General features: G+C 34.4%; 1 protein-coding gene across 3 annotated transcripts; it reads left to right on the top strand.

Moving 5' to 3' along the window:
• The first annotated feature begins 2479 nt into the window (after positions 1–2479).
• Positions 2480–4971, top strand: LOC107945179 (L-type lectin-domain containing receptor kinase IX.1). 3 transcript variants are annotated; one of them, XM_016879051.2, is made up of 2 exons: positions 2480–2619; positions 2715–4971. In XM_016879051.2, exon 2 carries the CDS (start codon positions 2765–2767, stop codon positions 4682–4684), a length of 1920 nt encoding a protein of 639 aa, XP_016734540.2. In that variant the 5' UTR covers positions 2480–2619; positions 2715–2764; the 3' UTR covers positions 4685–4971. The 3 variants fall into 3 exon arrangements, with proteins under 3 accessions (XP_016734540.2, XP_016734538.2, XP_040967546.1); XM_041111612.1 differs by having other exon boundaries at positions 2499–2590; XM_016879049.2 differs by having other exon boundaries at positions 2482–4971.
• Positions 4972–13158: the final 8187 nt, after the last annotated feature.

A 13158-nucleotide genomic window follows, 5' to 3' on the forward strand; every position in this document is an offset into this window, starting at 1 on the left:
CAAAGTTAGTGAAGAGGAGTTAGAAAAGTGTTGGTGTATGTGGATGATTTGATAATCACTGGAGATGATAATGAAGAAATCCACCAAGTTCGACAAAACTTGTCAGTCCGCTTTCAAATGAAGGAACTTGGCCAACTTAAACACTTCTTAGGGCTAGAAATTGATCATACAAAAGAAGGCATGTTTTTTTGTCAAGAGAAATATGCAAAAGATTTGTTGCAGAAATTTGGAATGCTCAATTGCAAGACCATCACTATACCAGTGGAACCAAACATCAAGTTTATTACTCATGCAGGGAAAGACTTGGAAGATAGGTTGATGTATCAGCAACTTGTAGGTAGTCTCCTTTACCTAACTTTAACTCGACCTGATATTTCTTATATTGTTGGGGTAGTTAGTCGATATATGCAGAATCCCAAGAAACAACACTTGGAAGCAGTTTGACGAGTTCTAAGATATGTGAAGGATACTCTGGATTATGGTCTTCTATATAAGAAATGTGAGGTTTGCAAACTAGCTGGTTATTGTGATGCTGACTATTCAGGGGATCACGATACACGTTGATCAACCACTGGCTATGTATTCAAGTTTGGTTTAGGGACAATTTCTTGGTGTAGTAAAAGAAAGCCAACTGTGTCCTTATCGACAACAGAGGCAGAATATAGAGCAGCAGCTATGGCAACCCAAGAAAGTACATGGTTAGTGCAACTTGTGGAAGATTTGCACCAAAAAGTTGATTATGCAATAGCCCTCTATTGTGACAATCAATCAGCTATTCGTTTAGCAAAAAATCCTGTGTTTCATGCAAGGACCAAACATGTGGAGGTGCACTACCATTTTGTTAAGGAAAAGATGTTACAAGGAGAAATTGAGTTGTCCTATGTCAAGACTGATAACCAAGTTGTAGACTTGTTCATGAAAGGCTTGAGTACAACTAAGTTGGAAAAGTTTTGCTCATAACTTGGGATTGTGAAAAGGTTTGGAGTTGGCATTGAGGGGGAGTGTTAAAGTTCACCACCAAATCAGTTAGTGGCCTAAAATCTTGGGCATATCAGCAGATGAAATATTCAAATTAGTTACAATAAAGTTATTGAATGGTTAGCTAAAATCATGGTTTAATATCTGATTGTGATTTTGCTTCTGGGTTATCCTATATTTTAGCTAAAGTTGTTGTAGTTTCAGCCTATATAAAAAATGTAAATCAGTGAATAAAAAGTGTCTTGAATTCTTATTTTTCATTGAGTCTTTTGAATATAATTCATAAAGTGTTATTGAGTGAGTTTTTCTTTTTTTTTTCTTTTTTTTTTACAGCAAATCTTCCTATTTAGTCTAACATGTTAAACTTGATAATACCAATGAAGATATTGGTTGGATTCTTCTTTTTGTTTGTTTTTAACACGTCCATTGACTTGTAATAGTAAAAGACTTGGCACTTGGCACTTTTATTATTAATAGTATAAGCCCCCAATAATGCACATATTTATGTAGTCTTGTGGTGGAGCCCAGACAAGCTATCGACATCCTTGGAAGAAAATATACTGTTACATCTTCGGCATCCCATACCAGTGGTGCCAGAAGAAGCAAAACCCAAACTTCAGGCAATGGTTCCAATATCCATTCCTTGAAGGAAAAAACAGAGACTCCAAGTTCAGACACAGATAGTGAGTTCTTGGTTAGTATTTTGTTCTTTTCATTGGCTATGAAGATTACTATTTTGTTCTTGTTCTTATGGTTTTCCAAGTGTAAAGTAATGATTGTTTTGGTTCTTAATAAAAGTTGATGAATTTTCTTAGCAAAATGAACAAATATATAAAATATTATAAAAAAATCATTTCGAACGGTTCTTAAGAGAACCATTGACTTGTAATTAATCCAAAGTCTTTGTGGTTTTATTGCCTAATTCATAAAAATTATTCCAAGTCTTGCATTGATGGACCTCATACACCGTGCTTTTAAAAGCACTTGCTAGGAAATAAACTGGATTAAAATAAATTCCACCCAAAAAAGTAAGCAACAAGACCAAATTAATTTATAACTTGCAACTGGGGTAGGTTGGCACCTTCTTTTATTGAATAAATATTATTTGAAATTTAATTTACTGAATGATATCATATATAAATTTTGATTGTATGTAATTATACATGAATCTTTTATTTGATTTAATTTTCACAAATTATTAATAATATTATTGAATTAATATAATTTACCTTGTTATAATGTATATACAAACAATTGTATTAATTTAGTATAAAAATAAATGCATGTAATTTAAACATGTACAACTGAATCAAAATTAAAATTTTATATATAATTACATCAAATTAAATTTTATTATCAAATTTCGTATATAAATTAATAAATAATTTTTTAAAATAATATAACTAATGAATTTTACAAAAAAAGAAAAGTTTTTTTTTTCTTATTTTTGTCCAAGTTCCCACCACAAAGTAGGAGATTCAATACGATGCTTTGTAGGTCCAATGTAGGGCAAGAATGTCGAACTTTATTTTAGTGAGGAATGAATTATTTTATTCCAGGGAATGAATTACCTTGTGTTGCAGCAAATTTCCTCAAAATCCTCACTCCGAAGGTGAAGAAGGCTCAAAAAGCTGAGAATATGTATCTCAAATCTCGTAAACCTGAATTTCTCTTCATATTATTATTCTTATACACCCTTCCTATGGGTTTACTTGTTCATTTTACCATGGCTGCAGCAATTGATGATGGTAACATCCATTTCAATTTGACTGATTTCACCCCAAATATGCCTCACATAGAGTTTGAAGCTGATACAACCACATCAGGTCGCCAAATCCAACTCACCACCAACCAGAGAAACAAGGCTTTAAACGGTAGTGTTGGTCGAGCCACTTATTACCAACCAATGCACCTTTGGGACAATTCATCAGGGAATCCCCGACTTGCAGATTTCACCACTCATTTTTCTTTCTCCATCGATTCCTTGAATAAGTCCTCCGGAGATAGGGGTGATGGGTTTGCGTTTTTCCTTGCTCCCGATGGCTCAAAAATCCCTCCTCACTCCGGAGGTGGTTGCTTGGGACTTCAAAGTTGCGATTCAGACGCTAACTCTAAATTTGTTGCAGTGGAATTTGATACGTATCCCAATGTATGGGATCCTCTGGGGTTAGATCACGTGGCCATTGATCTCAACTCTATCAAGACTTCTTTTTACCCTGTCCAATGGACGTGGAGTGGCATTGAACATGGAGGAAAGGTTGATACTTTCATCACTTACAACTCTAGTACAAAAAACCTGAGTGTCTTTTTACTTGGTGCTGAGGACTTTAATCGTCTAAATTCATCTAATCTTTCCGCAATATTGGATCTTAGTCAATATTTACCAGAATGGGTCACTTTTGGCTTCTCCGGATCCACTGGATCTAGCATTGAGCTACACACTATTTGTTCCTGGAGTTTCAGCTCCAACTTACAAGTTTCCATGAATAAAACCATCAATCCTCAAAATCTACCACCAATCCCTCCATTCAACTCCAGAAGGAAGAAACAGACATGGCTACGGGTAGTTCTAGCCATTGTTGGTTGCATTTCTACTTTGCTCCTAGTTCTAAGTCTGGTTTGGCTTTTCTGTAGAAGGAGAAAGTACAGAAGGATGAGGGAAGATGGGACCATTTCTTTCAACGTAGACGTGGAAATGGTGACAGCACCTAGGAAGTTTTCCTACAAGGAACTCAGGCTTGCAACGAATAATTTTGCCGATGAAGATCTCCTTGGAGAGGGAGGTTTTGGAAAAGTTTATTTAGGCTTCTTGAGGGACACCAATTCCAATATTGCTGTCAAAAGGATAACTCCAAATTCTCAACAAGGGGTGAAAGAGTACGAATCCGAAATTACCACTATTATCAAATTGAGGCACAGGAATTTGGTCCAACTCATCGGTTGGTGCCATGACAATAAGGAGTTCCTCATTGTGTATGAGTTCCTTCCAAATAGGAGTCTCGATTACCATCTACATAAAGAGCCGTGCTTGTTGACATGGGATACAAGGTATAAAATCGCCATGGGAGTGGCCTCAGCGTTGTTTTATCTGCAAGAAGAATGTGATCGATGCGTGCTGCATCGAGACATCAAGCCAAGTAATGTTCTGCTAGATTTTAGTTTCAATGCCAAGCTTGGTGACTTTGGGCTGGCTAGGCTTGTTGACCACGGACAAGGGTCTCAAACAACAAAATTGATCCTTGGAACTGATGGTTATATAGCACCCGAGTGTCTTGACACATACAAAGCCATTAAGGAATCCGACATATACAGCTTTGGTATTGTTGCCTTAGAAATAGCCTCCGGAAAGAAGGCCGTAGCTGTAATTGAAAGGAATGGCAAGAGATTCAAGACAAAACTGGTGGAATGGGTTTGGGAATTGTATAGGGAAGAGCGTCTTTTGGATGCTGCTGACCCAAGATTGTCTGGAAACTACGACATGGAACAAATGGAACGGTTGCTGTTAGTTGGGCTGGCTTGTGCTCACCCAAACTATTTTGACCGCCCATCCATAAGGCAGGCTATTGAAATCCTTGGTTCCAAAGCCCCACTTCCCAGTTTACCACGCGAGATGCCGGTTCCATTACACATTGCAGCTCTGCAAGACAACATCGTTACATCTTCAGCATCCACTTCATGCTATACCAGTGGCCAAACTCAAAGTTGAGGCACTGGGTCAAGAATTCATTCATTTTAAGGATAAAACAATGGCTCCAGGTTATGACACGGAAGCCAAGCAGTGAATTCTTGGCGGTTGGTAGTTGAACCTTCTTTTGTTGTATATATGGCTTCTTGTTTTCTAGTTTTGATGCTTTGTTATATCCATGGTTTCCGCACCTTGTGTTTTGTTCTTTTGATTGGGTATATGCGAAGATCACTGTATTTAAAGATTTTAGTGTTCTTAGTGTAATGATTGCTTTCGTTGTTAATTATAGTTTAATTTGAAATATTCTATAGATTTTCTTCCTTTTAAATTTGCTTTTATCTCTAAGAGATTGAGATTTGAGATAATTGTGGCTTCATATTGCCCAAGAACCACTAATGGAACTCAGTCACATCCTACAGGATGATAACCGGTCGTGTTATGCTAAGAAAAATATAGGATTAGGTATGCAATTTGACTTAAAATTTTTATTTGAAATAACGAAATAACATGGTAAATTTTGGATATTATAATTATTTAAGTTTATTTTTACCAAATCAATCTTTAGAAACCATTTATATTTAAATGTTGTAATTACTAAACTTTTTTTTTACCAAATAAATCTTTAGATCTATTTTGTATTAGTTTACTAAATTAAATTATAAATATTACTAAATTTATCATAAAAATTATAAATTCTATAAAAAAATTAAATTTAAAAAAAAACTTTAAAAATTTTGGGGGGTCAAACATAAATTTTTCTTTTCTTTAAGCACTAATTATAATATCAACTTAAAAAAAATTAAAACCTAAAAAGGTTAAAGAAAATTCATAAAATTTAGAGGGGTCGGGCCCTGCGAACCCCTAGTTTTGAGAATTTTAATTGGGAGCAGAATAAGAATATAAATTCTTGGGGGATAAACTTAAAATTTTCATACTAAAAGGATTGAATTGTATTACTGAACAATACGAGAGTCTAAAATTACAATAAACTCATTTTATCCAAAATGGCCCAAAGCTCCAACCTAGATTCGCCCTTGCATGCGAATTTTAGGGATGTGCCAAATGAATTATATTTCATTCTACCAAAAAATAATAGTATAATTTAAATGTGATATTAATAAAATTTTGACTGTCATTTCTTCTTTAATGTTTCATACATTCGAAAAGTAATCATCACCCTAAAGCCCATTGAATAAATTTGTTATGTTTAAAATAAGTTAAAAAGATTAAAAAAATTAATAGTATAATTTAAATGTGATATTATGCCTTTATTTATTCAATTAAATAATAATTCAAAGTACTTTCAAAAAAAATAATTCAAAGAAAATCGATTAATCTTAACTCATCTTTTACCGTATATTTACTGCGTATAATAATTCATGTAATTTATTTCTTATTTATCAATTTGTCCTTCCATCTTATAATGCAAACAATTTATCCTACATTTGGTTGGAGTATTATTTTCTAGTTATGTTTTAGTATATGAGTTAATAATAAACTAATTCAATTGGTAATATTTAACCACTCTCATGACTTGTTTATAACAAAAAAAAGGAATTTTTTTTTGCTTATTTTGAAGAGGCATTATTTTTTACATGAGTTTCTGTTAGGGATCGACCCATATAAGCAGCGAACAAGAAAAGTAGAGAAGAATGAACACAAATATTTAATGTGGAAAACTCCTACGAAGAGGATAAAAACCAAGGGCAAAGGAGGCTTCAGCTTTTCACTAAATGAGTAAACAAACAAGAGTACAATATTGAGAAAATAAGCCTTAATGTACAAATTCAAAACCCGAATACAAAGCTGTAACTCGGAAACAAAATTCTCTCCATATTTACAACGAAAACTCTCACCAAAACTCATTTGTGACTTCTTGTAGCCTTCAAGATAAAAGCCCTGTAGTACTACATATTTAATTGCCTACTTAATTGGTCTTTTAAAACGGGGATACAATGACCCCTTTTAAATAAGCTAATATTAGAGTTCTAATCACATTAAAATATCCTTAGAGTAATCAAAGTTCTACTGGGAAAAGATAATGGAATTTAACTAGGAGAAAAAACTCGGTGTTTGTGGGAAACAAGTCACCATTTCTCAACGTCCTCATTCACATCGTCACAATGTTGGGAAGCTTCTCATCGTGATGTTGCCAACTAGCTTTGGTAAGTGCCTGCAAACTATTCAATAAATGTGAGGCACGACCTACAGCTTTTACTTATCTTTCTAGTTTCAAGTTTAATTTTTTATTAACTATTGCAATATATAGGTAATAAATAAGTTTCCCCCTCATGTTATTACAGTAGTAACCATACGATGCATTAGATAAATGTAACGACCCAAAAGTCAATAAAGTCGAAAACAGTGGTTTTGGAATGTTGTTTTCCGAAGATAGAATTCGTGAATATTGTTTATTCATAGTTACGAAGGTATTACAGTATTATATTGAGGTTGATCTAATAATTTTAATTATTAGAAAGTTAGACAAGGTACAAGTGTATCGGTTCTAAAGTCGATGATTTTGAAAATTTAGGTGTTGGGACCTCATTTCTCTAAACTGGACTCGTAAATATTTTATAGAGTTATATTAGAAGTGAATTAAATTTTTGGTTATGTAATTTTGAAGAAAAAGTGTTTAATTAAAATAAAGGGACTAAATCAAATAAGTGATAAAAGTGAGAATGAATACTAAATTATAAGGTGAATCTATATTGGAGGACTTATTAAATAAATAGACCCTTTTTTATAGATTTTGATAGGGGATGTTTATGAGGATATTTGTTACATCCCGTTTTCAGTGAAATCGAAACAGTGGTTTTAGGACCACAAATCAGATGTCAAAAAATTTATTTTAATATTAATTTATGATCTACAGCATGATAGTATTATCATATAAAAATTTCATTAAGAAATTTTAACGTTTACATGTTCAATTTGATAAAAAGGACTAAATCACGTAAAGTGCAAAAATTGTATTCTATTATCTAAAGGTATTAAATAACTATAAAACTTTAAAGTGGACGTCCTTATATGGTAATTAGACTATTAATGTGTTAGTGGATGATAATGGTTTGGCAATGTTGTAATTTTTAAATATTATAAAGGTTAATAAAGTAAATTAGGTATTAAATGAATAAATAAAGTAAACATAAAGCTTTCATCTTTATTTTTTTTCTTCCTCAACCGAAATTTCAAACAAAAAGAAGCCATGGATGCTGGAAAATTTCAGCTAGTCAAATTCCTTGCATGTAAGCCCCTAAACTATCAGTTTCTTGTAATTTTTATGTTTTTGATATCGTTGCAACTAGGTCCAGCTAGCCTTACCTTTGATTTTGAAACTGTTAAAGATTCTGAATGTTGCCATTGATGAATCTTGTGATTTTTTATGTTATATGATGAATTTGGAATGTTGATTTGTATTTAAGAGTATTTTGTTAAATGATTTTGATGAATTTTTTTATTAGGGACTAATTTGTTAAATTAATAAAAGTATAAGGATTTAATGTGAAATTGTTGCACAAATGGGCTGTTTTGGATACCATGAACATTCGGCTAAGCTCAATTCTGGGTAAAAATGGTTATTTTTCATGTTTTGGGCTCAGTGACTAAATTGAATAAAAGTAAAACTTTAGGGGCAATTTTGTAAAGATGTCAAAAAGAAAAAATTGTATGAAATGAATTGTTTTATTGTCTAAATTAATATATTAAATGAAATTATTAATTTGGATCAAGATCGAGTGGAAAATAGAGGGAAATAAAAAATTACCAAAATGTCCATAAACTTTGGTATTTCTACAATTTAGCCAGGTAAGTTCGTAGTCCTTGAACTCAAACTCTATTTATTTAATTTAAATACTTAATCATTACTTTGATATATTAATTATATTTACATATATGCAAATGATTAAATTATGAGATGAGAAATTGTGTATTATGCATATATATGAAATGTGACATTATGAAATGAATCAATAAGCAATTAGAATTTAAATCGATAGTATGGGAATGCTATATATGGAGATATAATGTGGAATGATGAGATTGAAGTTGAATAATGTTGGTTAATGTATGGAGTTAAATAAAATCTTGTGTTTACATGCTAGGTAAGTTCGTAATCTTGAAACTCGAATGTCATTTACTTAATTTAATTAGTTAATTGTTAATTATTATTTAAGTATGTTTTTATTTGTGTTTGGTTAAGTTCTATTGAATGGATATTGATAAAATCATAAACAGATAGAATGTGACATTATGGAATAAATTAATGAATGGTTAATAGATAATTGAAGTGAATATGATATTGAGTTGATTATTAGATAATTGAAGTAAATGTGATATTGAGTTATGAAATGCGATATTGAGATTATGAAATGTGATTTTATGGACTTGCGAATGAGTAATTGATATTGTCGATTCATCCGACTAGAGCTGGGCTCACTATTTATTTCGTCGGTTTATCCGACTAGCGCTGGGGGCAAATATCGATGGTTTATCCAACTAGAGTTGGGCTCACTAATTATTCATCGATATATCCAACTAGCGTTGAGCGCAACTTTCATCAGTTTATCTGACTAGTGCTGGGCAAACATTTGTCGATTTATCCGACTAGCGCTGGGCGCAAACTCTTTTGTGGATTATCCGCTAGGCACCGGGTGTCTTGTATCAACTGGACTATACAGCAAGGTTTTATGAATCATCTAAGAAGAATGGTTATAGGTATTACTAAAAAAGATTATATTTACTTATCTATATACAATTATTCATTAGAAGATATGATATATTCTTGAGTTAGATTATTAAAGTTGTGAAATAAATTCAAATGCTTTAGATATACTTGTGGTTTTTCGAATAAGTGAAGTTTACTTAACGTGGATTGGTTTGTGCCATAATATAATTAAATTATTGATTGATCTATGCAAAGCTATTTATATAGCAAGTGATGTGAATTGAGGTATATGTTTAAACCAACTAAATGTGAATACTTGTGAAAATTGAGTATAGCATGAATTAAGATGATAAAATTCATGATATTGAAATGGTGATATCTTGTAATTGTATATTTAGATAGTAGTATGATAGTATAATTCAATTTGAGCATTCATGTATCATATCATGTCTTAAAATGTTCGGATTATAGAAATATCATTGAGTTTTACTCAACGTGTGGTTTTGTTTCCGTACTCTCTTTTGATCGCCGACCCAACATCCAGCAACGATCCTGATCTCAATTGTGGTGATGTTTACCTTTTGTGATGGCATGTACCTAGGATGTCCTAATCGGTAGTAGTTTTATGAGTGAATTGTAATTAAGTATAACGTTGGTTTGATATATACATATATATATATGTAAACATGTGTTTGTGTTTGAAGCCATAATATATTAAGCTTGTTGTTTAAGGCACATTTTATGTCCACACGGCCAGAGACACGGGCGTGTGACTTGGCCGTCTGGCAATGTGAGACACACAGCTAGCATATGGGCATGCGAGGCCATCCTCGAGGGTTACACGGCCTAGCACATGGGCGTGTAGCTTGGCTGTGTGACCCAAGTCAGTGAGTCATGTAACATTCTAAACCTGGCCTAGAAGTTTAGATCGAATCCCGGATATTACATTGACCACCGAAGTGATCGTAGGTGAATTTTTGCAAAAACAGGTTGTCACGTCAAATCGAAACATTTAATAGTCAAAAAATTCATTTAGTAAAATTACAGTTGAGATAATATATATAAGTAGAATAAAACTTAAATCGGAATATGTACTACAATTTTATAAAAGCTTACAGTTCAAAATCTAAATGAAAAAATAGAAACTGAAAATATAACGTTTACTAAGTTTTCTCCAAGTCCGTCTGAAATCTCCGCATACCGAGCCTAGCGTTAGAAATTAGATAAGGTACTTGAAAGGGAAACACTAAGAGGGGGTGAGCTACTCGAGCTTAGTGTGAGTTCGAAACAAAACAAGAGACAGAATTACAGTATTCAAAGCAGAAGCACAATAGAATTTCAAACACACACAGAGTCGGAGAGTATACTTGAAACTAACGTCCCAACCAAATGTAACAACCCGAGCACACCAAATTCATACAGAAAACTCTATACGAGTGCTGTATAAACATACAGATTATAGACAACTAATCTTACAAATAAAACTCATAGACAGATGCAAATGAAATGCAGTCAGATAATAAAACCCAGCCATCCAACCAACACACCTCTCTGTCCCCCAATCACACTGCATAAGAACTGTTTAAGCTCATCCAACCAAAACACACCACTTAGGACCTCAAAAGGCCAATCTAACCTTACACACCACATATGTGGACTAAGCCACTCAGATATCAATACGCAGCAGAGCTGGCATATGTGCTGTACAGTACAATGAGGTAATATGTTGTACAGTCCTGTTACAATTATACTGCCAGTCAGATAATAGTACGCAGCAAAGCTGGCGCGCATGCAGTAAAGTGTGATAAATATGGATAAAGATATGTCAGAATGAGCCTGTTGGTCCAGTGGTTAAGTGGAGTGTTGACGTTGCAAAAGGTCAAGAGTTCGAGTCTCTGCGCGAGCGAAGGATTTATTCTTACTTGTAGCCGTATAAGTTCTTCTGCCTCCCACTCTACTTTTCATCATTTTACTGTTTTCTCTTGTCGAAGTTACATTGAGTTCTTTCTTCTTTTTCTCTTTTTCTGTCTTTGTTCTTTTCTCCTCTTCGTCCCATTACTTAAGGTTTTTTCGAAAGCAAGTCTTTCAATTTCGAGTTGCAAGTTTTGGTAAGTCTTTGTAAGTAGTTCGTTTCTTTTGATGATTTCCCTTTGATATGTTTCATACATGGCATTAGGGAGAGGTTTTCAAGCACTCATGGGCATCACTCTGAGATTTATTTGGGTGCAAGATTCAGTGTATATTTTGAAGGTGGGAGGTTAGTCGCTTTTGGGTTAACCTTGATGCAAACTCATTATGGGTTGTTTTATTAATATGATATCACAGGTTCTTAAGTACCATTGTAGGGTGATGTTGTTTCGTGCTGACTTCTTCGGCTGTTTAAGTTCGATTGTGATCACTCAGTTGTAGAGATGACTATTAGTTCTTTTGTTGGTGATAGGTTCTCTTCAGAGGGCTGTTGATCTCTAATCGTCATGTATGTTGTGCGAAACTTGTTGGTGTAGTGAAGGTAGCATTTCGGGATTTTGGCATATGGTCTCCTCTTTTTGGCGTTTTGGCAAGGATGGTTGGAGGGGACACTATCTTTATGTTTAATGATCTGTTTCTAATGGAGGCCTAAATTGTGTTTAGGTAATTGGTAGTCGAATGTAGTGATTTGACCGGTGCTAAAACAATAAGGGAATCATTATCATGCATTCTAGGTGTTAGGGTATTCGTGGTTGTGTTCTCTGCAAATAAGGTGTGTAACACACTACCCCTACTCGCAAATCGGCAAAAGCCAGAATGAGTGACCCACAACGCTACACAAGTGTGCGCTCACTCGTGAGGTAAACCGAATGCCTAAATGTGGGCGTAAGATTATTGGGGCCGGCCATGAGCAATTTCATAGGCAGAGTCCGTTTGGGGTCATCTTGGGCCGAACTGGGCCGTATGGGCCCCACGATCTCGTGGGCCCTACATGGGTAAACCATATGAACATGTGGTATTGAGCCAGGCTATGTAATTCATATGGCTAAGGCCATTATAGGGCTTTGTGGGCCATACGGGTGTGTGGGCCCACATGAGCTGCAAAATGGGCCTTGGGCCCATTTTTACTATTTGACTGTTAAGGTTGCACGGGTCGCCCGAGATGACTGTGGACCTTCTGTTGGGTCGATAGGTGTACCTAGACCCTTAATCGATAAAATGACTATTTTGCCCTTATGTGTTAAAATAACTGTTTTACCCTTATATGGTAAAATGACTGAAATGCCCCTACATGGTAAATTGATTGTTTTGCCCCTATGTGATATATGTTTATATTTTAGCATGCTATTGTAACTGTGTTGAGTACATGTTTAATATCATGACATGTGGCATAATGCATTGCATGGGGTGGGTTTTTATATGATGGACGAAGTGTACTGTTCTGGCAGCTCTGCTGCAAATCATTGATGGCTTTAAGCCTATTTTACTGGAAGCTCTGCTGCAAATACTGTTTAGTGCCGCAACCGGTGCTAATTTTGGTGTGTAGGGATGGGTGGGTTGATTATTTCCCCACATAGAGTGTAGGGTTGGACGGAGATGGTGTGTAGAGACTGGATGGGTAGGACTTGCATACTGTTTACTGTTACTGCACTGTTTGCTGTTACTGTAATAGGCCAAGGCCTAATATATAACTGTTTCTGTATTGAGATGGGCTAAAGCCCAAATTGATATTGTCACTGTTTATATTAAGGGCTTAGGCCCAGACTGTATTTGCACTGTTTGATTGTTTGTTTACTTATATGGGATTACATACTGAGTTTTTGTAAACTTACCCATTTGTTTAACAGTACAAGTAATCCCC

The sequence above is a fragment of the Gossypium hirsutum genome, chromosome A04, assembly GCF_007990345.1.
Source record: "Gossypium hirsutum isolate 1008001.06 chromosome A04, Gossypium_hirsutum_v2.1, whole genome shotgun sequence".
NCBI classification, from domain to species: Eukaryota; Viridiplantae; Streptophyta; class Magnoliopsida; order Malvales; family Malvaceae; genus Gossypium; species Gossypium hirsutum.

Excerpts from the sequence above, each read along its gene's own strand:
- LOC107945179 (XM_016879049.2), top strand. The coding sequence starts at position 2,519 with ATGAATTATTTTATTCCAGGGAATGAATTACCTTGTGTTGCAGCAAAT.